We start from the raw sequence: 25096 nt of genomic DNA, 5'->3' as shown, positions 1-25096 counted from the left end.
TCTTGTCAATTGTTGCAGAAACGGTGAGGGTATTTACCAAAAATGTCCCATTTTAAGAGATCCATTGTGCGTTGAATGGTTTGATATCGTAACCTCCGGGCTGAGGTACTGCTACAACAAATGGTGGGAATGAGTGTAAAAATGCGAAATTTATTGCTGATGTTAAACATCTCCCAAGAAGTCGTAAAACATTCCAGTTGATGCTATTTTTTCTCTTTCAAATTTTCTCTCTTCAATCTCTCTCTGGTTTTTGGGCTAAAGATTGGCATGGCGGTACCTGCTGTATGATAAACACGCTACCAGTCGGAAGCAAACGATCCTCTGCAATCAATCCCTGGGAAAAGCCCACAGCTCGCATATCTGCGTAAAACCACAATTATGATGATTTTATTATGGCTCCGTACAATTATCATAATCGTTTTACATCCACCTACAAAGCGACGATGAAACCCAAACGCTCTCGCTCCTACCCGCGCACTCTACCGCTCAGGCACGGTGCTCTGTGCGCTCTGGCTGAAGTCGTTCGATCTTCTCGCGACCTGCCGCATGCTGCGAAAAAGGGCACCGGTGGGAGGATCCCCGCACACGATTATGTCCCTCGCATTGTCTTATCCTTTTTTTTTTTTGTACTCTCGCACGGTTGAGGTCACTCCTTAACTCCTTTCTTCTACCACCCTTTCTACATGCCCCGGAGGCTGCCGGGCACAAACCTTTTGTCAATGTTTGTCGATTTTACGCTTCAGCTTCGAATTTTTAATGCAATTAGCAAAAGTAGATTAGAAATGTATCCTTTCACCCCACAGCGGACCGACCGAATGGACCGACCGACTGACTGGTCGGGGTGGCAGGTTGTGGATTGTGGATGGTCGACAGGCGTCGAAAGCCATGCACCTTTTTGCTGTGGCTGTTCGATGCTGCTGCTGCTACAGCATTTAATAAGATTTTGTAGGATTTTCTCGACTGAGCAATTGTACAGAGATAGGATTAGATGCAAAAGGCTCTGCTACCGCTCACAGGGTATCGATCCAGTAAGGCTGAGCATACATAGGGATATATATATATTTTTTTTTTTGCTGTAAGCATCACTGCATTTCTTTACAGTCGTTTCCCCTCAAAACGCCTGTGCTGTGGACTTGATTTATGACTTTTTAACTGACGATCAGTGAGGTATAACTGTCAAGCTACATTAATCCGCTTGACTCTTAGTGGAATGGATTAAGAAAGCTGAGAAGGGTAGGACAGTTTTTAAGGTTTTCAACATTAAGTAACTATAGAAAATATTAATTTCAAGAACAACATTATCGTAAAAATGAATAAAGCAGGTTTTTTTTTGTGTGCAACATTTTTTCAAAATCAAGGAAAGAATCCCGACCTAACAGCATCCCCGCGATGGGTTGAAGCCCCGAATGGGCTATGCCTTCCATACTGACTACGTCCCTAATGAGTAATAAGTAATAAGTAAAGTAATAAGTCACTAATAATCAAGCTCATTAGTGGTATGCCAAAAAAGAAGAAGAAGAAGAAGAAAAGGAAGAAGAAGAAGAAGAAGAAGAAGAAGAAGATGAAGAAGATGAAGATGAAGAAGAAGAAGAAGAAGAAGAAGAAGAAGAAGAAGAAGAAGAAGAAGAAGAAGAAGAAGAAGAAGAAGAAGAAGAAGAAGAAGAAGAAAAAGAAGAAGAAGAAGAAGAAGAAGAAGAAGAAACAACTATTTAAATCATTCTCATTAATACTCTCAACCAATTGAATTACAAAAAGACATAACACGGAAAATGCCGTCAACTGCCGTTTTGAAATTTGCCTCTGTCAAGAACTCAACTCTTGTGCTTAAACGCTTACAACCGCAAAAATCATCAAAAATGTTTAAAATGTTATTAAATAAATTCGATAACTATTTCAAATGCCTTGGCATACAAATTTTTTATATTGTAAAGGTACATCTCTTCAAAAGCTAAAAAGAAAGCAAAAATAACCAATCATCAATTCACTAATGGATTCCCACTGTGCAGAGCGAAACGCATTTTGTATGCTTAGACCGCGCTCTAGCAATTGTATGGTACGTCCGCATTTATTCTACATTTCTTTACATGTTTCACCGTTTGTGATATTTATTATTCTTAATCATCAAGTTTAGATATCTGTTTATTTTTTTATTAAATAATTTGTGATTTTGCGAAATTATGTCGGTTAAAACATCGATTCAAAACCACTCTACCCGATCGATTGAGCAAACATTCTTGCGCGATGTGTGTGCTGTTTGCGTGCACTGTCATACGGTTGCTAAGGCGCTGACTTAATGCTCGAGCGAAATCCGTCTTTCACGCAGCAGAGGAGAGAAGGACAGAAAAAAAACTAGTCAGAAAACAAAAACGCAAACAACGAGCAATCTCGGAGCTCCCGCAGAGTGAATTCGTGAAATTGCAGGTATTAAAACAGTGCGCGTATTGATCGCGTAGTGCGAAAAGGGTGGTGCTGTTGTAATTGTAAGCTAAACATGCTTCCGTAATCGTGTGTTGTGTTTCCGTCCATCGTTGTTCGTTCGTTCGTCGTCGCTGTGGTGCCAAAGGCATTCCAGCACGGGCTCATTTGTCTTCTTCAGGCCCATTGGAGGATGCCCTTTAACGCCCTGAACGCGCACTTATCGCGGACGGCCTGTGCCACATCCCACAGAGTGCGTTTTCCACGTACACGGGTGGTTCAGTTTGGGTGGCGTCCGAGTCGAAAATCAAAGAGATTGCATTTTTCTATCGACTGCTTTCTTCCGTCCATGACGTACACACACATACACCGTCACACAGTCACCCGTCATCCGCCAGTGGTGCTGTTGGGACGGGCGGAAAGACGCAGATAAGCGCAGTGTGTGTGTTGGTTTTCTACGTCGTTCCCTCATAGCTAATGACCTGTTTTTTTCCTTCTTCTGCTTCTTCTTCTTCTCCGTTGTGTTCGTCACTACGCCACTTGTCTGTGCATTAGAAGAGCAGCTTAGACACGGTGCGGTCACTTTTCCTGCCCCAAACCTCACTGTAACCTCGCACTGTGTGTGTGTGTGTGTGTATGTGTGCATGTATGTATGTGTGTTCCATCTCAGGTCAAGGAAGTTCTGTTTTATTTCGCGAGTTTTACAACCAAAGCAGCTAACCAGTGCGTGTACCTGTGTGTACCTGACTGTGTGCGTATACTTTTGTTGGTGCTGAGTATCCGTGTGTGTGTGAGTTTGTTGGTGAGCAATAGAGAAATAGATAGGGAGTGAGAGAGAGAGCAATAAAGGTTTATTGCGTTCTGTTTAAATAATCTTTTTTTTTGGTTCCGTGACAACAAGAAATGACGTGTGTGTGTGTTTTGCTTTGTGTGTCGCCGTAGTGTGATCATTGTTGCATATCATTCGCATGATTCGGTTCTAAGCGCCAGAGACAAACTCGTTGTGGAAAGGGCGTTGGAGGAACGCAAAAATCTCTCTTCCTGTCCCAATCTACTGATGACGTAAAGATCCGCTACCTTCAGAAGTCAAAGCACAAGAAGCACAGTGCAGAAGAGGAGGCACACGCACTCGTAAACAGCATTTGCATGGCTGCTGCTGCTGTTGCTGGCCCATTGTGTGTGCATGTGTGTTTTTTGCAATACGCGGAACCTGCTGGAAGGAACGGAGGCGCACAACACTAACAAACGGCTCGCCCGTGACTCACTAACGAGTATGACGAGTGGGGTGGTTTCGATGAAAACAAAGCCTGGCCTGGGCTAAGAATAATAAGAATAAGCAGGAGAGAGGGAGGAAAAACCATCGATATCGAATATCTCTAGCCTACGGTCCTTGGCAGCTAGCGACAGTGAAAATATCCTATAAGTATTACACGAAGAAAAAAGAAAAAATCCTATAGGTAGTACAAGAAAGTGCAGTGCATTCCAATTGCGTTTCCAATTGGAAATCGTCACAAATCAAAGTACGTCGCAGAAGGGGTTATTTCTTTTTGTTTGCTGGCTCCGTCTGCAGCCCCACAGACAACTGTTGTTTGTTGTGTATGCGAGGGTATGTGTGCAAAGCGTGCATGGTGTACCCCCAACTCATCCAAGGGCTGCTGCTACGCAATGGTCCGTAGTTCTTTATGTCTCAATATGTGCACCTCAAGACCACCACCACCACCACCATGCGCTCTTTGTTATGGAATTGGATGTGGATGAGGGGGAGGGAGGCGGTGGAGGTTAGGTGCTGTTGGGGTTTATTAAGGGCCTTCAAGTGACTAACAACAGCTCAGCTCAGCACAAACAACCACAAGAAGGAAATATTCGCAAACAAGCAGTCGCATTTAGCATGGAATGGATGATGATGGTGGAATGTTTCGCTTGCAGCACAGCTCTAGTGGCGATAACAACCGACCCAGCCGACGGAATCAATGTGTCACACGCCACAGCCACGAAGGGGAGGCGATAGGCAACAATGCACACAAACACAAGCACAGCTCATCATAATTAATGTAGGAAAGAACACATACACACCATAGAAAGAGGGACGGTTGATTCATCAAACATGCTGGCTGATTGGAAAACGACCGCTTCACCTAAATCCTCCATGACGACGAAATCATCGCAACAAAGTAGCCACGGAGAGGTGTAGTAAAACAAACGGGCAAACTGCATTCCCAAGTACACGCGCCACCACGGACGTTATCGTTTGTTTGTTCGTCTACGATGTCCACCCGCGAAAGATCATCCAGCCTACCAGGATGTTGATACTTTTGTGTGTGTGGTTTTTTCTCCCTTAATCTACTTCAGTGCACGACCACCATTCATTGACGGGGCTGTGAAAAGTATTGGTTCTAATAATAATGCGGGCTCTCCCTGTGGTTCAATGAACGCATCGGATTTTGGGACCGATTAAATCCAATCGTATACACAATAGGACGAAAAAAAAAAGAATAATGATTCATTACTGATACCACTACCCTACTATCGCAACGCGACACACACACAAAAAAGGCGCTTTGTTCGACTTTTTTTCCTCCCTTTTTATGAGATACTTTATCAAATTACGCAACCGAACAGTACAGAAGACGGTCGAAATTCGGTTGTTTCCTTTCCTTGATTTGAATGGGACATACTTGAAATCTTTGTATTACAGCCGACGAAACGCGTTCTGCTGATGCAAAAGTTATCTTAAATGGTCGTATTTAATCGCTGCTTTAGCGTTGGCGGTATAATCTCCTCTTATCTGCTGCTCCAATCGTGTGAGACCTTGCTCTAATGTTAATACTTTCCACTACATTGTTCTTCTTTTTAGACAGACTGTGTGCAAACTTACCGTACCAACTCAATAGTAAGCCGAAAGTGAGTGAAAGGTGTGCATTTTAAGATGGCAACCAGGAAAAAAGCGCTTCTGAAGGTGATCGTGCTCGGCGACAGCAGCGTGGGCAAGACGTCGCTGATGAACCAGTACGTGAACAAGCGCTTCTCGAACCAGTACAAGGCGACGATCGGGGCCGACTTCCTCACGAAGGAGGTCGTGATCGATGAGCGGGTGGTAACGATGCAGGTATGGCGGTCGGAAACAATCCCCCCTATTGTATTGTCCCCTAACCACTGATTCCGCTTGCATTCCAGATCTGGGATACGGCTGGCCAGGAGCGGTTCCAATCGCTCGGCGTAGCGTTCTACCGTGGGGCGGATTGCTGTGTGCTAGTGTACGATACGACCGCGCCCAACACGTTCAAAAATCTCGAATCGTGGAGGGATGAGTTTTTAATCCAAGCGAGCCCGCGCGATCCGGACCACTTCCCGTTCGTGGTGCTGGGTAACAAAATTGATTTGGAAAACCGAGCTGTAAGTAAAGAATGCATGGTGCAACTTAAAAGTTAAGGACGATCTTACCTATTTCTTCCTGCACCCGGTAGGTGTCGACAAAGCGTGCTCAGCAGTGGTGCCAGACGAAGAACGACATACCGTACTTTGAGACATCCGCCAAGGAGGGCATTAACGTTGATCTAGCTTTCCAAACCATTGCCAAAAATGCAATAGCCCAAGAAACGGAGGTACGGGGTGTTGTACACAATTCAGCCGATCGTTGCTCATACTCATCACCAAATTGTGTTTGTTTATCCCTTTTTTTCTATCACAACCACAGGTTGACCTGTACAACGATTTCCCCGATCAGATCAAACTGAACACACGGGACAGCCGGCCACGAAATGGGGACAACTGCTCGTGCTAATATTATCGAACTAGTAAAATTGACCGCCCTCCTTCTGACCCAATAGCAGCAGCAACAACACTGCACGAAACAAACGGTGGCACTTTCGGTGCCGCCCTCAACCACAATAATCACAGCAACCACAGCAGTAGCAGCAGCTTGAGCATAAGCAGCTGCAACGGCAGCACCAGTAGCGACAGCATGAGCCACACCAGCAGCAGCGATAACGATAGCGACAGCACCAACAGTGACGACAGCAACAATAGCAATAGGCACGAAGCGGAGCACGGTGGTAGTGGTAGTGGTTGTGCTACTACCGCAATAGACGCAATTCTTCCGAGATGAAAAGAAGAGCATGCATAAACAAACAAACAAAAACAATCCTCTTCCAGCTTACAAACACACATCCTCTCAGAAGGCGGAAGGTTCTCAAGTAACCAAATCCCCCCCCCTGCTGCAACCCCTTAATATTATGTTCACCCAACGGGTGCGAGCATAATGGTTCGGGCGCTATTTCGCTGTATGTGTGCAGCATTAGCATGCACCGCATGTCGCCAAATTAATTTTCGCGATTTTCACTTGTTTCGTGTCGCCCTCTACTGGCTGGGATTTGGACTTGAGATGCAATTTTAGCTATTTAAAAAAAAAAAACAAAAAACAAATGATCGAATCTTCGATACAGGGCAATAGGCAAGAATGGTAGAGGTAAAAAACACATACACACACATAAGGAAATATTTACGACGAGAGGCTGCGAAGATCGCAATAAGCATTGCAAACCGTGATCGCGATGATTGTGTTCCATTTTTCTTTTCCGTACTCCGGTATTCAAAAAGGTTATACTCTACATGTACTAGATTTGCCTCAGCAAACGCTTGAAAGCTTGAAAGATGCAAAAGTGCAAAGAAGAGAAACTCCAGCTTTTGTGCGAGCTGTTGGGCGTATCAAGAGCTTTTCCCATGAATGATGATGGGTGGATTTGTATCAACACACACAATGAAAACATACTGAATGATCAGTTGTGCAAATTTGCCCACGAAAAGAAGGGCTTCAGCACACATGAGAGAGTAGACGCAGCCTAACCCCAACCCCCAATGGTCGATCTAGCTTCGCTTTCTTAGACGCGCTCCACGTGGCAGCAAAGAAGCATCGGGCGATAAGTGTTCTATGTGCGTGTGTATTTTTAGCGTGTTGTGTATATTTCCCCCGCCCTGGTAAATGGATGTTAAAGAAGTGTGTCACCAAACTGCCGTCTGGTGATTTGGCAAAGGCATTGTTACAAGCTAGCTAAATTATGCATGAGATCGCTGCACACGACGACGACGCCGTGTACACGTAGAAATCGAACCGCTCCAGCACGAAACTACGATACCATCCCCATAGACAGATGGCGTGTCGGCAACAGGATGAAAGAAGGACGGAATGTGAAGAACGGAGCGGCTAACCTCACTCCAGGAAACGTTAGACGACGAACCCGATGTGGATCCCTTTGCGGATCCCCAGTAAGTCGTGCGCAGACAGACGACGACGACGACGCAGCAGCAGCGAGTGTGATGTGGTGCAAGGGAACGAACACGGAAGAATGGGGGAGGAAAAAGGTGTAGAAATAGTAATGCCGTAATTGATAATTCTATCGAACATTATACATATTACATTATATAGTAAAGAATGAAAATTATATCTCATAGAGAAAACCCCCGCCCCCCCTCTATTAACCCCAGCTACATTATTAGTGGAAGTATAATTTCTCGACCTCGATCCTCTTTGAAAACAACGTACCCCACCCCGCATACAGGCTTGCTCTGGAAAGGAAAAGAAACTGGCAATGAAATGGTGTTGTTTGCTCCCTGCACACGATAGAGAGCGAACAGAGAATGTGCATCCGATGCAAGTGCTCCCCATTCATTCCATGTTATATGTGTGCGTGTGCGTGTGTATGTGTACTATCACAATCTAGCGGAGGTAAAAGAGCAACTGTGTTGCGTCTTTTGCTTCTCGCAACCTCACTTCCAGCATCACGAACCAAGGTTGTTAGAATTGAAGAAGTTGCTTCGCCATCTCTTCTAGCGCGTGTTGCCCGTTATTTTGTTGCGCGGTGTTTAAATCTTTGTTTCGTTCGTTAAAGTTAAATCAACGCGAAAGTGCAACCCCAGTCCCAGTGCTGGTCCTTCCCGTGTGTTTGCATAACTTTGAATATTTGCACAGCTCGGGACGCGGGAATTACGATAATGTGCGAATAGAAACGCCACACAACCTACACATGCTTTCAAAATTCGAAGTGCACCCACGGCAATTAGATAAACGAACGGTATGCTGTAAGTTCCAAAATTGCATTAGCGTAACATTTGTAACAGGATGTGCGGCAGATTGTGAAGCAAGAATTTTGATTACGCTGCAGAAGCCGGAGAGGAGGGTGTAGAGCGCGGACAGACGGTATAGGGTGTATAAATCGGATACCGAGCACGGTTCCACCACCCGGAACACATACACACATTCGTAACATTTTAGCTATGAGAACTAAACGTGATCGTTAGAATGATTAATGGAGGGCGATAAACAATGGAAGAGTGTAGCTGAACAAAACAAACAATAAACCTTTATGATAACTGATTATGGTAAAATGGTGTCAATCTTTTGTACATTTGAGTAAGAGACGGTCCCGTGATACAGTCGTCAACTCGAACGATTCAAGAACAAGCCCGGCATGGGTTCAAGCCTAAAATAGACCGTCCCTCCGTAGCAATCCGGTTGCGTGGTAATGAATTAAGCCTTGAAAGTCTGTATTTGTTTGTAAGCCGACATGTCCGCGAAGGGCGTTACGCCAAATAGAAGAAGAAGAGTAAGAGAAACTTCCTTGACTTGAGGATTTCATATCGCAATCTTAATCGTAGTGAGCATTATTGACAAAGAACAATGCTTTGTTTCGTATTCAGCATCTTTTACTAGCTTTTTTTTATTTAATTTGCTTTGCTAAAACAATTAAAACTGATTCAAACCCCCTGCCCTGCACGGTGAGCACCAATACAAAGCCTGCAACGCCTCTTCAAGCGCCTCTTAACAAGCACTGACAGCGCTCGCGCTATTAAGGGGCGCCCTCTTCGTGCGCCCGTACGCGTTTGTCGCCTGGGTCGGTGACGTTTTGGAGAAAAAAAAGTCGCGAACACATCGACGGTGCGTGCAAATAATCGTTTTATTTCATGGTTTCGCCGACCAACCCGGTGCCACTGCCGCGATGGAGGAAGCCAAACTGGCCAGCTTGCTGAGCAACGTACGAAAGTCGAACGACAAGGGCGCAATCTACCGCAATTTGGTCGCGATTCGGGCGAACTTTGTGACGAGCGATGGGGGAATCAAGCTGTTCACGGCCCAGGACGGCATCAACGTGCTGGTCGAGCTGCTCAGCAAACCGTACGAAAAGGTGATCGAGGTGGTGCTGAGCATACTGGGAAACTGCTGCACCAAGAAGGAATGCTGCAAGCAGGTAAGCTTTCGCGTGAAAATGGAGATTTTATTTCATGTTTTCGATTGTGCATTGCACGGGGGAGGAAAGCGGTGGTGCGCCAGCAGAGAGGGTGCATGTGAAAAAGTGGGTGCGTTTATACTGATCGATCCGTTACTTCCATGTGTCAGGCGTTCGAATGCGGAATACTGAAACCGTTGATATCGATCATTTCCAACATTCCGAACCCGAGCATCCAGTGCCGGGGCTGCCGGCTGCTGGGCAATTTGGCCCAGCACGAACCCATCAGCTACAAGATTGCCCGGGACAATGGGAACACGGCGTACGCGCTCAGCACCATCCTGAACGAGTCGGACAACAAGGCGGTGCTGATAATGGTGATCCGTGCCATTCGGCAGCTGTGGCGTGAAAAGTCGCTCCGCACCACGCTGATGGAGCAGGGTTGCATCGGAAAAATTGCGTACCTGCTGGTGCGCTATGCACAGATCGATTCGGAAACGGAATCGCCCCCGGCGCCGGACATAAAGCTCTCGCCCACCGGGAGCAGCAGCGGTGGCAGCAGCAGCAGCAGCTGCAACCACGACGAGGAGAAGGTCGTCCTGAAGCACTGGCACGCCCCGGACCGGATGGTGACGAAGGAAAAGTTCAACAACATCGTGCGCAACATGGAGCACAGCCAGCTGTGCGATATCGTCGGGTACCAGGTGATACAGAACTATCGCTGGAAGGATCGGCCCGACTTCCGGCTGCCCGAGTCGGACGAAACGGGCAAGCTGTTCGAGAGTGCGCTCAAGTGCTTGCAGATGATCACGACCACGGTCGTGCAGCAGGTCATTGAGGAGATCTACGGGGAGGCCGGGGCCGGGCTGCACTGTCTCGTGTACCTGTGCGGCGAGACGAGCCCGTTCCGGGCACTGTCGCTGAAGGTGGTCTCGAACCTGGCCGCCAATCCGGACGCAATCGATCGGCTGACGGAGTGTGGTGTGATCAAAATGGCCGCCGATCTGATCATGTACGCGAATCTGGGTAAGTGAGAGGAAGCTGAGCTGTAAACGCTTTGGATTTAGTACAATTAGTGCTTTCCTTTACCTCCCATTTGCAGATGAGTCGGAGAAGCGGTACTGCATCAACATGATGTGTCTGCTCACGAAGGAAGCCTGCAACCGGGGGCACATCCGGCGCAGCGGCGCACTGCAGTCGTTCATGAAGATCGCCAAGCAGTCGCACGAAAAGCGCGAGCAGGCGATGATACTGTACGCCCTCTACCAGTACCGGTTCGACAGTTTGAGCAACGAGATACTGCTCAGCAACGGGCTGGTGAGCTTTCTCGTGCGCATCCTGAACGGTATCATCGAGGACAGGGAGGTCGCACACATACGCCACGACGAGGAGGAAAGCGAGCGGGTCTCGCACGCGAGCGTGTTCAGCAAGCGCCGTGCGACCTTCGCCAAGGCGGGCAAAATGCGTCGCAGTGATTTGCTGTTCCACTACAAGTCGGGAAATGGGTACCATCAGAAGCAGCAACAGCAGCAGCAGCAGCAGCTGTTGCTGCTGCAGCAACCACATCACACGGCAGCGAAGCAATCGAAGCTGGATCCGTACTGCTCAGCACCGGAATCGCCCGACAGTGGCAGCAGTGGGTATGCGAGCACCAGCTACGGAACCGTGCGAAGTCCTTCCACGAGCGTTGGATCTAGCCCGCCGCGCCTGCCGGAAGATGAAGCGTTCGAGGACGACACGGAAGTTTACTCGCCCGTGTGCAGCGATCACGAGCAGGAGGATGAGTCGAGTGGGGGCAGTGGCGAGCCAACGGGTGAACAAATGGCTGCCAGCGAGGCAAGGGAGCAAAACGAACAAGCGGAGGAGGAAGAGGAAGCTGACCCCGTGGTGGACGGTGCGGAAGAGACGAACGATTTCGACATGGTCGCGTACCTCATCGAGGACAGCTCGAACGCCAAGTGGCTGGATGCGGCCGAAGAGCTGGAGGACGACAGCACGGGATTGAAGGCGACGAAAACTACCACCAGCCACCACGCGGAGGACTGCATCGATGATAATGAAATGTTCAAGATCGAGCTCGAAATCGCCACGGCCAAAACGTTCGAACGGTACCCGATGCAGCCGACGCTCACGCTGCTCTGGTCCGTCTCGAAGTCGTTCCCCGCGATGGAGTTCGTGCAGGCGGACACGCTCGAAACGCTGCTGAAAATATGCAAGCACGCGAAGAAGCCGCGTGGCCGCGCGTTCCAAACGCTCGCCAACATACTGAAGCACGTGAACCACTTTCTGCCGCTGCTGAAGCAGGACTTTGTGTTTCGGCTGCACGAGATGAAAACGCCGTACCCGGCGCACGGTGCGCGGTGCTGGAGCTGCGACGAGATGCGCACGGCCTGCAACGATCTGATGGCGCTGTTCGGTTCGGTCGGCGAGACCGGGTACGGGCAGGGCGAGATTGCGCACATCCTGCGGACGGGCGAGCGCGACCTGAAGCTGCGCGTCGCGATCATCGTGCTGTTTGTGGTGCGCGATACGCGCCTGCTGCACAAGCTGCTGTTCGACATGAAGGTGCTCGAGATGGTGATGGACTTTATACTGGACGAAGGTACCAACGGGCAGCAGCAGCAGCAGCAGCAGCAGCACAGGTTAAATGGCATTGCCTGCAGCGCTATAACGCGGCTGGCACAAAACCTGTCGATCGTGGGCGAGGAGGAGGACACCGGCACGCCGAGCGAGAAGCTGGAGGAGAAAGAGTTCGACAACACGGTCACGATCTGCGACGAGTCGGCCACCAGCGTGGACGAGAAGGTAACGTTCCGCGTGCGCAGCAGCCCGACAGCGGCGCCGGAAGCGGTGCTGGTCAGCAAAGCGCTGCTGGTCGAGGGCAGCGAAGTGTTTCGCCGCATGTTCGAGGCGGATCACTTCATCGAGTCGAAAAACAACGAGGTGCACCTGCACGAACCGATCAGTGCCGATGGGCTGCGGTACTTTTTCTACCTCGTGCGGCTGCAAACGCTCAACAAGCTGACCGGGATGGCGCCGCCGCCGAAGGTGATCGAGGCCAGCCTGGACGCGCTCAGCCTGGCGCAGAAGTACCTGCTGCCGACGGTGGAGAAACCGGTGATGAACATCATCAAGACGCTGCTGAACGATGACTGCGTGCTGAACGTGTTCGAGTGGTCGCTGAAAAACTACAACCAGGAGCTGCTGGTCGCCTCGACCTACTACTTCCTCTACTCGGACATTAGCGGGGCGGCAAAGTGCAAGCTGTACCGGGCGGCCAACCGGTCCTGCTATCGGGACGAATGGCGACGGCTACTTACCGAGACCATCCTGTACCGGGTGCAGCCGAACGCGGAGCTTTAAACCTTGGTTTGTCTCTCTCTCTCTCTCACCGTCATCACCCGTTTTCTTTTGTACTGTGATCGAAGCTTCGGTGGTCGCTGCCATCGTGCCCCTTCCCTCCCTTATCGCCCTGTATACGCGCATAGGCATAGTTTGCCGGTTGAAAACGTTAAACGTACGCTAGCTTTAGTTTGGTCACTTGCCCTCCTCCGGCTCTATTTTATAGTTCTTTACTCCTTGTGTAACAGCAAAGTACACTGCCATCCCAGTAATCGTTCTTAACATCAGGCATCACGTTGAGTACAAAACGGGGGATTTTGTAAACATTCCGACTTTTTCCTACCTTCTTTTGTTTGTTCTTTATTTCTTTGCCAAGTTAGTTTGTTTTATAAATAACTTTTACTTGTGTTATTATTTCAATTGAAAGCAGACAAAATAACAGACTGCCTTTTTACATTTTTTCTCTCACTCTCTCAAATATCTTACCCTCTCCTATCAATGAACGCCCGGGCGGTCATCTAGTAGCGTATGCGTTGTTTGTTTGTTATCCCCCAGAAAAAAAAATCGAGTCCTCGCAACATTGGAAGGACACGTGCGTGTAATTACGAACAAAAACTATCACAATGAATAATACACCTTCCTTCACTCTATTTGAATGTTATGGAAAAATCAGCAAAAAAAACCGTTACTCTTTACTACCTACCGGAGGAGGCGGAACGTACCGGTTGTTTATCCGATGCCCATACTCGAACGAAATGCGCAAATCACCGAACCCACTGCGCGGCAGAACGCCACCAATCCATTCGATCGTAAAGTGGTACACGCGCTCCGGATCCTGCTCGTGCTTGTAGCGGCCCAGCTTAATGTACGTGCTGTACCGTTGCGGCCGAATAGCTATTGTCCGGCTCGAAGCACCCGCACCTTCTCCAGACGAGGAATCATCCTGCTCGTCGGCCAAATCGTCCGCGGCAGCAGTGTAACGACCGTCCGCGCTCCGGTGGAAGCTTTTTTCGAAGCAAAGCTCCATCTCATCCGTGCGAAACGTGTGCCGCAGCGTTTGGTGGTGAGTAAACCTGTACACCTGAGGGTGATTGTTGCCGCTCTGTCGGGCTTCCCCCTCTACCGGTTCGGGTTGCCGCAAACCATGGCCAGTGGAAAAGCGGGCACGCAGGCAGCGGAAGAAATCCTCCTGGATGCGAAACGTTTGCACATCCGGTCGGCCGTCCGCGGCGTAATCGATGCTCGAGTTGAGCTGCTCAATCACCGACCCAAGCCAACGGGTAAAGGACAAACTGCAGGCGGTTGCTTCGTAGGGGGGAATGGAGGCGCCCTCGAGGTGGTCCCCCTTTGCCGCACGCCGCAGCCGATTGAAGATGACGCCGTTCGATTCGAGCACCTTCATCAGCTTGCGGGCGCTGTAACTGCCCCGTGTTAGCTTCGCCCCGTCCATCCGGGCGCACCGCTTGAGGGCCGCCTTTTTGGTCGTAATTTGTACCGCCTTTCCCGGCAGCTCCTCTCGCCTCTCCTCCGATTCCTCCTCTGGTGCACACTCGATGTACGAAGGGCAAAAGTCGATCCGATCCGTCGGATCCAGCTCGTCCATCAGCTCGATCTGACAGTCCAGCAGCTCGAGGATTTCATCGCCCCCGGCGAAGATGCTGCCGAGCCCTGGGTCGGTACCGTGGTCCTGCTGCTCGTTCAAAAATTCCATTATCGTCGAGTCCAGCATCGACTGCATCGGTCCATGGTCCTGCTCGAGCAGGAACTCGTAGGACAGGGGCGGCTTATCCTCCCGCACATCCAGCACGCTCGGACATTGTTGAGGGTTTATCGTTTTGGCGATAAATTGTTGCAACAGGCTCGCCCATCCATGCTTGGCCGGTGCGCTCAGCAATCCGGCTGCAACGGCCGCCACGTGCCAGCATACCGGCGGGGTCGTTTGCTGTCCCTCGGACGACTTGCAACAATCACAGTGAAAGTGGGAATATTTTTGGTTCTTTTTCAGTGCCGTTACATGATGCACTCCGTACACCGTTTGGGCACGTCCAACGGCAAACAAATCATTTACCACACGCTGCACCAATGAGGGTGCAGCGGGTTGGGTTTGTTTTTCCCACAGAGAAAGCTTCACATCTTCCGACACGCTCAGTGAATCGATCGCTCCTTTTAGCAACGGTAAGGCTTCGGCTGTTACTTTACAGCCCAAAATGAGCTGCTTAATCCTATCCTGATGAGCAATTTTGCGACCATCGAGGTGAGACAGGGAAGTGATTGTGCCATCCGCATCTTTACAGCACTGGACAATGTGTCTCGTCCCATCGGCAAGGCCAACACTGTACAGATGGCCGTTGGAATGGTCCAACTGTACCGCAAAGTGAGTGGATGAAGGGCTGCTTTTAGCGGAAGTACTCGGCGTTTCCTTTAGCTTTTGCTGGCAGGATCGATTTTTACATTTCGTAGCACGATGCCCGTTGAACGTTCCACACTGGGGACATTTCCTTATGCCGCGCATATTCGCCCGATGGTCAAATGTTAGAGACATCTTTAAAGGGAAAGAAATTTGTGTAGATATACGCCAAACTGCGACGATTTTAAATTTACTTCCGGACGTCTGGATGTTTGTTTACATGGTTTGTTTAGAATAGATTTCCCGGCAAACAATGCGAGGGTTGGTGAGGTACCTCTCGCTCTAATTTCTCTAGTCTAATCTAGTTGCCTCGCTTCCTCCTATAGCGATTCTGTCGAGCTGAGCTTTCACGTCCCTCACCACCGATCTCCTTCCTACCCCTCGCCTAAGATCGTCTGACGTCTCGCCTGACACCTTTCGTTGTGTTGGTGCTATGCGGCTGCTGTCACCGTAGAAGTCAGGTTGTGTGTGTAAAAAAAACGTAAACAGTGTTGTTGGCTGATCAATTTTGGTAAGTTTTTTAATAATTAAGGTCTTAATTTTACGTAAGTAAGTGCCATTTTAGCAAAAGAAAGTGGTAGAAGTCCTGCCCAATGTGTGCTGGCTCCGTCGGAAGCGTTACGTGCATGTACCGGCGTAGGAAAGTGGTGTGATGAACAACACAGCACAAGACAGCCGGTAAGTGTTATCCAGCGATTATAGTGATAAAGAAACATTATTTTAATAGACTATGGCCTCTTTTAACTTGCAGATATAATGCAGAAATGATATGGGCCTGCCTCAGGTGTTTGCGACTGTGCGCTGTGTATGATTGTGTATGATTCGGTAAGTTGTAAGTGGGCCACGAAAGAAGAAGAAGATTGTTTGGCGAAGCTAGCGACTAGGATGCTAATCGTGGTGTTTATTCCTTTTTTGCAGCCAATTTTCCTCTATCCGTGGAACGTGGGGTTACGAGGAACCGTTCAAGAGGATCCTCCGGAAGCTGTACGGCGACGAGTCGGGCTCTACCAGCACAACACGCTAGAGGCCTAGCCGGCACCGGGTGCCCCGATTGCGCCGTCAGACGGTGTAGAGCGCTCGTTCACAACGTTCGGGACAGAAATACAACCCTTCGGATCATTATCCTCTGCCTCACAATAGCTGCAGCAGCAACAGGACTGAACCGACCGCACTACTGATTGCGGTCAAATTTCCTGGCAGGAGAAAAAATCCCACAAGTAAGTTCCTTCTAGATGCACTATCGCTACATCTAGATATGTTGTTTTATCTTCTCTCTAAAACAAATGTTTTATATTCCCTCAGGTGTATCGATTTCATCGACGGCCGCTCGCTGGCGGCACCAACATGCCACTGGATAACCCTGGAAAGGCGACAAACATCACGACATCACGTGAATAGTGTTATTGAGTTTATTGAACAAACTTGATGTTAACGAGTAAAGTTTAATTTTAAGTGCGCTTTAGGGCATAAATCGATATGCCTAATTTTAAGTTAAGTCTTTTGACATGTGCGTGTGTGTGAAGGGGCAAAATAAGCGCTAAGCAAACTAAGCGGCCATGTAGGGCCCCGTGGTCTTGAGGGGCCCCAAAAATGGAACCCACCCTCCACTCGCAAGTAAAATTGCTACTCAAACCTTCTCTATCATTTACCTGCTAAACGCTTCAACCAAACCTACATTTATGTGACTGATTAGGGCCTCCACTCGTATGTGCGGCTTTTACACATCATTTAAGATAAATAAATCTAGATTATATTCTCATAAATCACTACGCATTTTGAAAGGGGGAATAAAGATGATGACATATATTTAGTTTGTTAGAAGGTTTGTATGCACGTTCACTAGCTGATGTTGTCTGGATTTTTTGCGGACTGCATTTCGATTACATTGGTTTAACCTGGTGGATCTGGTAGCTTGTAGCGCACCATACTCGCCTGTCCGCGATGGCTAGGCCATGTCATACCCCTGGTACTGAACGATCCAGCCCATAGTCGTTCGCAAAGACATACAAAAGGAAGCTGTTCATGGTGTGTCAAAGCATGTGTAACAGATGGTAGAAGATGGGTACCTGCGGGTAAGAGAGTCCATTTCTATCGTTTTATTATCGGTTGCTTACACGTTCAAATTGATGTGCACAGATTACGGCCCAATCCTGAGGGCTCACCGTTGAAAAAGGTGCTGTCAGCGTGTGATGTCCTCAATGAGGATCTTGACACGGAACCGAGAGTGGTCAGAGTGGTCAGGATACATACAGTGGCGGATTAAGGGTATCGGTGGCCCTTGGCGGTAAGACGAGTTGAGGCCCCCTGTAAATGGTAAATGGTGGTCCGGGAGGATGGGGGGGAGGGTGTTAGCGGCATTAAACTGGCTGTTGAGAGTTTGAACGCCGTCGGGGGGCCCTACGATCATCAGTCACAGGCTCTAAAATTGATTCGCCAGCCTCGGGGCCCCAACGTCCATCCTTCCGGGGGCCCTTGTCGCTGGTACTCTGTCCATACGGCATACTATAGAATGGCGATCTACGGGGCCTCTTAATCGGCGGGGCCCCAGGCGACCGCCTAGTCCACCTACCGTTAGATCCGCCACTGGATGAGGATGATAATGTCATGCCCGTCATAGGTTCAAGCCTCATATAGACGGTCCCCTCGTAGTAAGGACTGGCCAGCCGGATGTGTGGTACTAAAAAGACACAAAAGCTAGCATTGGCTGGCATGACCAGGTAGATGGATACGGCAAATAGAAGAAGAAGAAACAGGAAAATGGAAAGCAGCAGTCTGTAGAAGCTTCGGTTGAGACCTTTGCTGTTAAAAAAGAGGGAAATGTCGTTGCATGTGGATGGAATGATGAGATTGTGGGTGGTTCGGGTGATGAATGGTTGAGAGCGGAGATGAATGAATTGGCGAAGCCAGTTTACCTCTTTCCATGCGTTGTATGAGGAATCAATGAAAATAGTCAAATCGTATTGAATTGTGGGTCAATTTTCGAGAAAATCAGGATAGAAAATAATTGCGACATTTTTTAACACATGAATACATTATCTCATACGGCCGTTAAAACCAGCTTACATCGGGTTGAGATCACCATTGGAGTATCACACTTGATAAAAAATCAAATTTCCGGTACGGAATTATTCCTTCACTTTCGCTCGTTTGAAATTGGCTTCATAACCGTTGATCGACATGGCGATCAAATGGCCACATCAGAAACGGCACGGAACGGCAACCACCAGTATAGCACAAATATTGCTTCAACACCAGAATTGATCGGCTCTCGCATCGTCAAGGTCACAGGTAAAACCAAATACACTATATATATATGTACCAATCGCCAATTCAAGATACAACTACAACCCTACCATATACCAGTACCAGCTGATGAGCTATCGCACACAAGCGAGCGGCGCGCGAAAATAAGAGGAAGGGGCCTGAAGGAAGAGAAGACAGGGGAAGGCACCGGGAGAGAGAGTGTGTGTGGTCAAAATTTTTGGCCATTTAAATTTTGTCCACCAACACCGTTGCATTTCGGAGCTTTTTTCTTGCCAGAAAGAGATAGCCATACCCTTGACATACAGCTGTCTCGCTCATATGACACTTCCAAGGCTCGCAAGCTCTTTAATGCGAGGGCTCTGGAGCAGTGAACTTGTATGGCGTGCGAGCCCTCGCGCGCCCTCGCAAATCGCTGTCACTTGCACTGCGGGTTGGCCTGTCAAAGCGCGATGACAGTTGATACGAATTTCGAAGATGAATTTCGAAACGGGTTGGCACATGGGGTTCGGAAACGCGTCATGATTTTGTAAATCTGCGCTGTTATTAAAAGTAAAAATGATATTTTTATACAGCTTAACATATTTCTTACCTTCGAATTTCCTCAAAATATAATAAAAACTTTGCAAAACCGTCTAAATTATGCAACTGTCAAAACAAGCAGTTTTCAAATGATGCGTTGAGCCAACCCTGACCGTTGTTCGAATCCAGAACAACGAACTCTGGAACAATAGCTGTCGTTCTCGGGAATCTGACGTCTGCAACGGCAAGAAGAAGCATTGAAAGAAAAAAAGAAAAACGCCACAACCGGACCAAAAATTACACGCCGCAACGCCTCGCTTTTGTTTTTCTTTCCGTTTTATCGCCCGGCCGCCGGTTTTGCCGTCGGAAATACACCCCGGAAAGGTGCTTCGCAAGGACTAGCAGTGCAAGCGCACCGTGTGCAATCGTTTCTACGACGCTAAAATGATGTTCCGTGCGGCCCTAGTGGCGGCAGTGCTGTGTGGCCTTGGCGTGCACCTGGTACAGTCGCACCCAGGTTCCAAGTCGCAGGTCATTGAGCTGGATGAATCGAACTGGGACCGAATGCTGACCGACGAGTGGTTGGTCGAGTTGTAAGTATCCCCCGCCAGCAACCCCCTCCTTTCCGCGTGTTGACGCACCGCCGCAAATCGCATCGCAGACTCCCCGCGTGGTGCGTGTGTATGTGTCTGGGGCGGCAGCTACGTAGCAGATGCGCATACTTGAAGTTATTCACCCCATCTGGTAATCGTTGCATTCTTTCCCCTCACACACTCTCTCTCCCTCTCATTCCCGCCGCACAGCTACGCACCATGGTGTCCGGCGTGCAAAAGCCTGGCCCCGATCTGGGACGACCTTTCGACGTGGTCGGACGATTTGAACATCAAGACGGCAAAGGTGGACGTGACGTCATCGCCCGGCCTGAGTGGCAGATTCTTCGTCACCGCGCTGCCCACGATTTTCCACGTAATTAATGGGGAGTTCCGGCAATACAAGGGACCGCGCGACATGAACTCGTTCATGTCGTTCATCGAGGAAAAGAAGTGGGAATCGCTCGAACAGGTGTCGGCCTGGCGCAACCCGGACTCGATCCAAATGTCGCTCGTGTCGCTGTTCTTCAAGCTTTCACACTTCCTGAAAGTAAGTAGAACCCGCTGGCGGGTAAGTGTCCGTGGAGTGGGGCCAATACTTTCCTCGATTTTTGTGTGAACGCTCTGCATGAATTTCCCTCGCCCTTTTTTCATTTATCTTACCCTGTTCCTCTGTGTGTTTGTGAACGTCCTCCTTCTCGCCTTCTCTGTTACAGGAACTGAACACGATGCTGCTGAAGGAGTATGGTCTGCCCGTCTGGGGCTCGTACACACTGTTCGGCATCGGCACGGTGCTGCTCGGTGCGATCTTCGGGCTGATACTGGTCTGCATCATCGACTGCCTGTTCCCGCCAAAGTCGGGCCAGCGGCAAAGCTTCTCCGAGCACAAGCAGAAGGTGCGGGCGGAAAAGGTACCGGAAGAGCTGCGCGGCGACGAGCTGGTGGATGAGGACGAGGAAAAGCGAACCGCCGACGATGATGGCGAGTACGACGAGGAGGAGGAAGAGGAGGAGGACGTAGAAGAGGACGAAGAAGTTGGTGAGGCGGAGGAGAAGGAAACTTCCGAGGGCGAAAAGTACTCCGGCAGTGATGATTCGGACGATGAGCAACAACAGCCGCCGGCAGCCGCCGCCGAGAAGAAGAAGCCGGAGGAGAAAAAACCCGCCGCCGAGCAGCCGGCAGAACCGGTGGTGGAGGAGAAGAAGGAAAAGACCACCACCAGTCCGGACGTAAGGAAACGTAAGCCAAGAAAGGCTGACTAAAAGGGGATTTCTTAATTGAGGAAGAAAGTACCGGTTGACGAGCGGTATATATTGAGATGAGAATGGAATTTCCTTTCCATTCTTCCATCTAAACAGAAAAGATTCATTGCAGCTCGCTCAGCGGACGGAATGGATGGTATGTTTTGCTATATGTTAAGGCAAATCTGGTTTGCACTTGTGTGTTTCTGTTCACAACTGTGCAGCGCAAGCAAACGCTCCTCTCATTCGATTTGGCTGGCACACAGAAACAAGGGGGAAGAGCGAGGAGAGCGTGTTTGTGTAAACGTTAATTGCATTTAATTTTGCACCTTTTTCTATCTTTAATAATACTTTCCAATACTTTCTACATTCGTTAATAGCATCCTTTTTTTTGCTCTCGCTCTTTTTTGCCCCGTTTACGATGTTTGCTTGTAACGTAAGTGTTCGGTGTACATTTAATATAGTTGTTTCTACTTAACGGTAACGATAAGCTCCGCCGCCTTTTTGTTCTACGTTTTTCGGTAGTCTTTGTATTTTTGCGTTTAGCTTATCTAAAGGAAAACGTGAAAAGCCACTGAAAATGCTCGGCAGACTATTTGCCACGAGGATTCAACGAATGAAGAAGAAACAGGTGAAAATCTCATACATTTAACCCCGTCACGATTCGTGTTCAGATAGTGAGCAATGTTGGCAAAAGTCCTTGTTTTTTTGCGACATTCAGCAGTTTTTCTTATGAACTTTTCAATTAGTTGCTTTATTTCTTTAATGTGATCAGTGAATTCTTCATTATTAAAGCAAATGGTCTACACCACGAGCGGTCGTTAACCTTTCAGCCCCCAACCCAACCTGGGAGAGCTGAAACAGCATGAGTCACGAAAAGCGCACGAAAGAAAATGTAACTTAAAAATCATCACGAGATTGTTTTTTCGAAATAAAGTCACGAATCGCTAGTGATAAGAGAAACCAAAAGAGAGAAATGCGTTGGAACTCTGTAGCTGATTAGACGTTTTGATAAGCCGGATAGATAATATATCGTATGTTGTCATCGAGGTGTGTTGCAAACAGAAATCCGAACCGAATTGATGAAAGCTTTACCGTTTACCGCGTTTAATCTGTACGTAGAACTAATTAACAACTCCTGTCCCGACAAAAACCCGTTACCTGTTTGAATGACTTGTCCCACCCCTCCTTTTATCGCTCACGCGCTAAAGTTCCCTTTTAGTTGATTAAAGTACACCATATCGGCGGGACTGATGGAGGGGATGAATTTTTTAACCGATTCTTTGAAATCATCCTCCGTCACGATCACTTGATCCGCATTCAGCCCTTCGTCGATGGAGTCTGTAAAAAAGCAGGACAAAGCTGAGGTATAAGTTTCCCCCCCTCAAAGCACGCCGCATTCATCCACACTTACCACCTGCGATCGCTTCCTTTACCGTTCGGCGGACCGCACTTAACCATGCGTTCGAACAGATCGAGTACATGTCCGCACCGGTCATGTCCTGTTTGAGGCTTTCCGCGATCTTGCGCAGCGTAAGCGTCTCCGCCAGCCGGAACCGTCCCGTCACGGCCCGCAGCACACTTTCCTTGTCCTCCACCGTACAGCTCGGGCCCACGTACAGCAGCTTGTCGAACCGCCCCGGTCGCAACAGTGCCGGATCGATCAGGTCGGGCCGATTGGTGGCGGCCAGTATGAATATCTGCTGTCCCGGATCCTTCGATATGCCGTCCATCTCGCTCAGCATCTGCGACACAACGCGATCCATAACGCCGCCCGAGTCGCCGCTCACGCCCCGATTCGGTGCCAGCGAGTCCAGCTCGTCCAGAAACAGCACGCAGGGCGAAGCGGTCCGGGCCCGGGCAAACACTTCCCGCACGTTCTGCTCGCTCTGGCCGACGTACATGTTCAGCAGCTCGGGCCCTTGCACGGACAGGAAGCTTAGGTTGCACTCGGTCGCGACGGCTTTCGCGATCAGCGTCTTGCCCGTGCCCGGTGGCCCGTACAGCAGGATGCCCGACCGGCGCATGTTCTTCCCCATCAGGTGTTTGTGGCGCAGCGGCAGCCCGATCGAGTTTTGTATCTCCGACTTTAGCTTGGCCAGTCCGCCAATCTCCGACCACAGCACCTTCGGCACCTTCGGCGCACCGAGACTGTCCGAAAAGGTGGACTGCATGTGGTCGAGCGATGCGAGAAAGTGGTTCAACCCTACCCGGCCGGTGTCTTGCGAACGGCGCCACGCTTCCAGTGCATTGCCGTACAGCAGCTCCAGGTCGGCCAGCGTGAAGCCTTGGCTTTGCTCGGCAATCTTCTGCAGCTGGGCGACCGGAAGCCGATACCGATGGCCAAGGGAGATCCAGCGCAGCAGCTCCAACCGTTCGGCCGTGGTAGGTGCATGCAGCTGTATCACCTCGAGAAAGAGGGAGGTCAGTTTGGGTGTGTTGGATTCCTTCTGGTTTGCCACGGCCACCACCACGACCGGGTGGGAGTACTGGCGCCCGAAGAGCGTCATCAGTTCCGCCTGGAACGAACCCGTAATGCGCTGATCCTCGTGGCCTTCGTTGTCCACACCGAACACTTCGAAGTTCTCCAGACAGATGATCAACGGTTCGCACACCTTCGCCTTGTTGAAGGCGGTGCTAAGCTTCGTCTCCGTTTGCGAGCTAATGGAGGTCATGATTTCGCTACAATCGGCATAGTAGATCGGTATGCCGAGCGCGCTGGCCACGGACCGGAGTACGGCCATCTTGCCGATACCACGCTCACCGCGCAGCATAAACACCGGATAGATGCCGTTCCGCACCAGGCCATTGTTTTCCATCTTCAGGTACGCCTGCAGCGAAGCGCGCAGCGAGTGGAAGTATTTACGCAACCCAAACGGACAGCTTGGTCGCATGTAGGGTCCGTCGAACCGTTCCGGCAGCAGGAAATTGTTGTACGTCGTCGTTTGCTGCAGCGTGGTAAGGCTTTTCTGCGCAATTCCGCTCATCTCGAAGGCACCCGCCGTCGAGTCCAGGTTCAGGCACTTGAACCACAGCGACCGCATGTGCACTAGGACGGCAAAGTGCTTCGTGTAGAAGGTGTTGCCCAGAAAGCGCTCCGTCAGGGGCACCTGGTAGGTGTGGTTGCGGTAGAGTAGCCGCGGCGTTTCAAAGTACCGGCCGAGGATAAAATCCACCATGTCGGAGCTAAGATCGTACGGCGTTTGGTAGAGGAAGATGTTCGCTTTCGCCACGATGGCGGGCAAATGTTGGCCCTCGGTGATGCGCTGCAGCCGGGCCCAGTACCGTTCACCGGTGTGGCGCGTGTACCGTTCGTTCAGGTTCTCGACCAGATTCTCCTTGACCCAGAGTGCGTTGAGCGGGACGTCCGCATGCGGTGCTACCTGGCAGAGCAGCGACACGTCCTGCTTGTTGAGGATGATCGAGACAAGGCTTTTGTCGTGCGGCGTTGGTTCCACCTGCTCCGAGCATTTTGCCACCTTCAGCACGAGATTGATCCAATTGATTTCCCGCTCGACTACGTACTCCCGGAAGACGGTGGGCGATACGAAGAGGGTGTGTTCCGAGGCGACCAACTGGTCGGACTGAAGCTGCTCGAACAGCACGTTCGGTATGGGCTGAAGGTAAAAGTCCAGCAGGCGCAGTTTCAGGTCGGAGCGAAGCTTTTTCAGCCCCTGCAGCAGCACAAACACCGGGAAGTAGTAGGCCGGATAACGGGGGTACCGTAATCGGGCGATGTACAGCAGCAAGCGCCATCGTTTACCAAGGGTTTCGGCCATTTTTCAAGAGCTCAATTATGCCACCGGAACGTAGTTTGGGTTTCACTTCAGTCGGATACTAGAGCTAGGCTAGGAAACTATCATCGTTGCCGGAAAACTATTGCAATTTTTCGCACGCAAACGATTCCATAAACGGAATAAAAACAATGCACGGGGCACAGCTGATAGCTGTCATTTGAGCTGTCAACACGTGGATTTTGTTTTGAATTTTTGAGCATGCTTTGACCGTTTCAATATGCAAGGCGAAGCAGATTTTATGCATTTGTTCGTTATTTTATTACAAAACCCACATTAAACCGTTCCCATTTTGACAAATAAA

The 25096-nt window shown here is 49.6% G+C and overlaps 5 protein-coding genes across 10 annotated transcripts; 3 read left to right on the top strand and 2 right to left on the bottom strand.

Moving 5' to 3' along the window:
- The first annotated feature begins 2288 nt into the window (after positions 1-2288).
- LOC120953535 (ras-related protein Rab-7a) lies at positions 2289-8796 on the top strand. Of its 5 annotated transcripts, none has more exons than XM_040373570.2 (5): positions 2289-2421; positions 5270-5521; positions 5590-5808; positions 5880-6017; positions 6110-8796. In XM_040373570.2, the coding sequence occupies exons 2-5, from the start codon at positions 5342-5344 to the stop codon at positions 6194-6196; spliced, it is 624 nt and encodes a 207-aa protein (XP_040229504.1). In that variant the 5' UTR covers positions 2289-2421; positions 5270-5341; the 3' UTR covers positions 6197-8796. The 5 variants fall into 5 exon arrangements, with proteins under 5 accessions (XP_040229504.1, XP_040229507.1, XP_040229506.1 ...); XM_040373573.2 differs by having other exon boundaries at positions 2306-2421; positions 5274-5521; XM_040373572.2 differs by having other exon boundaries at positions 2334-2480.
- A 374-nt stretch (positions 8797-9170) lies between these two features.
- LOC120953532 (uncharacterized) lies at positions 9171-13627 on the top strand. Its single transcript, XM_040373566.2, has 3 exons — positions 9171-9656; positions 9806-10661; positions 10738-13627. Exons 1-3 carry the CDS (start codon positions 9408-9410, stop codon positions 12996-12998), a joined length of 3366 nt encoding a protein of 1121 aa, XP_040229500.2. The 5' UTR covers positions 9171-9407; the 3' UTR covers positions 12999-13627.
- A 35-nt stretch (positions 13628-13662) lies between these two features.
- LOC120953533 (uncharacterized protein C2orf42) lies at positions 13663-16062 on the bottom strand. Its single transcript, XM_040373567.2, has one exon. It carries the CDS (start codon positions 15517-15519, stop codon positions 13663-13665), a length of 1857 nt encoding a protein of 618 aa, XP_040229501.2. The 5' UTR covers positions 15520-16062.
- A 3312-nt stretch (positions 16063-19374) lies between these two features.
- Positions 19375-21482, top strand: LOC120947513 (thioredoxin-related transmembrane protein 1-like). 2 transcript variants are annotated; one of them, XM_040362889.2, is made up of 3 exons: positions 19375-19760; positions 19971-20328; positions 20474-21482. In XM_040362889.2, the coding sequence occupies exons 1-3, from the start codon at positions 19612-19614 to the stop codon at positions 21017-21019; spliced, it is 1053 nt and encodes a 350-aa protein (XP_040218823.2). In that variant the 5' UTR covers positions 19375-19611; the 3' UTR covers positions 21020-21482. The 2 variants fall into 2 exon arrangements, with proteins under 2 accessions (XP_040218823.2, XP_040218824.2); XM_040362890.2 differs by having other exon boundaries at positions 19376-19760; positions 19971-20307.
- A 599-nt stretch (positions 21483-22081) lies between these two features.
- Positions 22082-24945, bottom strand: LOC120947511 (peroxisome assembly factor 2). The gene is made up of 2 exons (XM_040362887.2): positions 22413-24945; positions 22082-22339 (listed from the first exon to the last, which is right to left on the bottom strand). The coding sequence occupies exons 1-2, from the start codon at positions 24775-24777 to the stop codon at positions 22197-22199; spliced, it is 2508 nt and encodes an 835-aa protein (XP_040218821.2). The 5' UTR covers positions 24778-24945; the 3' UTR covers positions 22082-22196.
- Between the last annotated feature and the right edge of the window lie 151 nt (positions 24946-25096).

Source organism: Anopheles coluzzii, chromosome 2 (assembly GCF_943734685.1).
Source record: "Anopheles coluzzii chromosome 2, AcolN3, whole genome shotgun sequence".
Classification (NCBI taxonomy): domain Eukaryota; kingdom Metazoa; phylum Arthropoda; class Insecta; order Diptera; family Culicidae; genus Anopheles; species Anopheles coluzzii.
Note: the sequence above shows the minus strand (reverse complement) of the source record. Positions and strands in the feature narration are given on the sequence as shown.

Excerpts from the sequence above, each read along its gene's own strand:
- LOC120953535 (XM_040373570.2), top strand. The coding sequence starts at position 5,342 with ATGGCAACCAGGAAAAAAGCGCTTCTGAAGGTGATCGTGCTCGGCGAC. Across the intron at positions 5,809-5,879 it reads TTGATTTGGAAAACCGAGCT|GTGTCGACAAAGCGTGCTCA; the intron begins GTAAGTAAAGAA and ends TGCACCCGGTAG. Across the intron at positions 6,018-6,109 it reads CAATAGCCCAAGAAACGGAG|GTTGACCTGTACAACGATTT; the intron begins GTACGGGGTGTT and ends TCACAACCACAG.
- LOC120953532 (XM_040373566.2), top strand. The coding sequence starts at position 9,408 with ATGGAGGAAGCCAAACTGGCCAGCTTGCTGAGCAACGTACGAAAGTCG. Across the intron at positions 9,657-9,805 it reads AGAAGGAATGCTGCAAGCAG|GCGTTCGAATGCGGAATACT; the intron begins GTAAGCTTTCGC and ends TCCATGTGTCAG. Across the intron at positions 10,662-10,737 it reads GATCATGTACGCGAATCTGG|ATGAGTCGGAGAAGCGGTAC; the intron begins GTAAGTGAGAGG and ends TCCCATTTGCAG.
- LOC120953533 (XM_040373567.2), bottom strand. The coding sequence starts at position 15,519 with ATGTCTCTAACATTTGACCATCGGGCGAATATGCGCGGCATAAGGAAA.
- LOC120947513 (XM_040362889.2), top strand. The coding sequence starts at position 19,612 with ATGATGTTCCGTGCGGCCCTAGTGGCGGCAGTGCTGTGTGGCCTTGGC. Across the intron at positions 19,761-19,970 it reads GACGAGTGGTTGGTCGAGTT|CTACGCACCATGGTGTCCGG; the intron begins GTAAGTATCCCC and ends CCCGCCGCACAG. Across the intron at positions 20,329-20,473 it reads TAAGTAGAACCCGCTGGCGG|GAACTGAACACGATGCTGCT; the intron begins GTAAGTGTCCGT and ends TCTCTGTTACAG.
- LOC120947511 (XM_040362887.2), bottom strand. The coding sequence starts at position 24,777 with ATGGCCGAAACCCTTGGTAAACGATGGCGCTTGCTGCTGTACATCGCC. Across the intron at positions 22,340-22,412 it reads AAAGGAAGCGATCGCAGGTG|ACTCCATCGACGAAGGGCTG; the intron begins GTAAGTGTGGAT and ends GCTTTTTTACAG.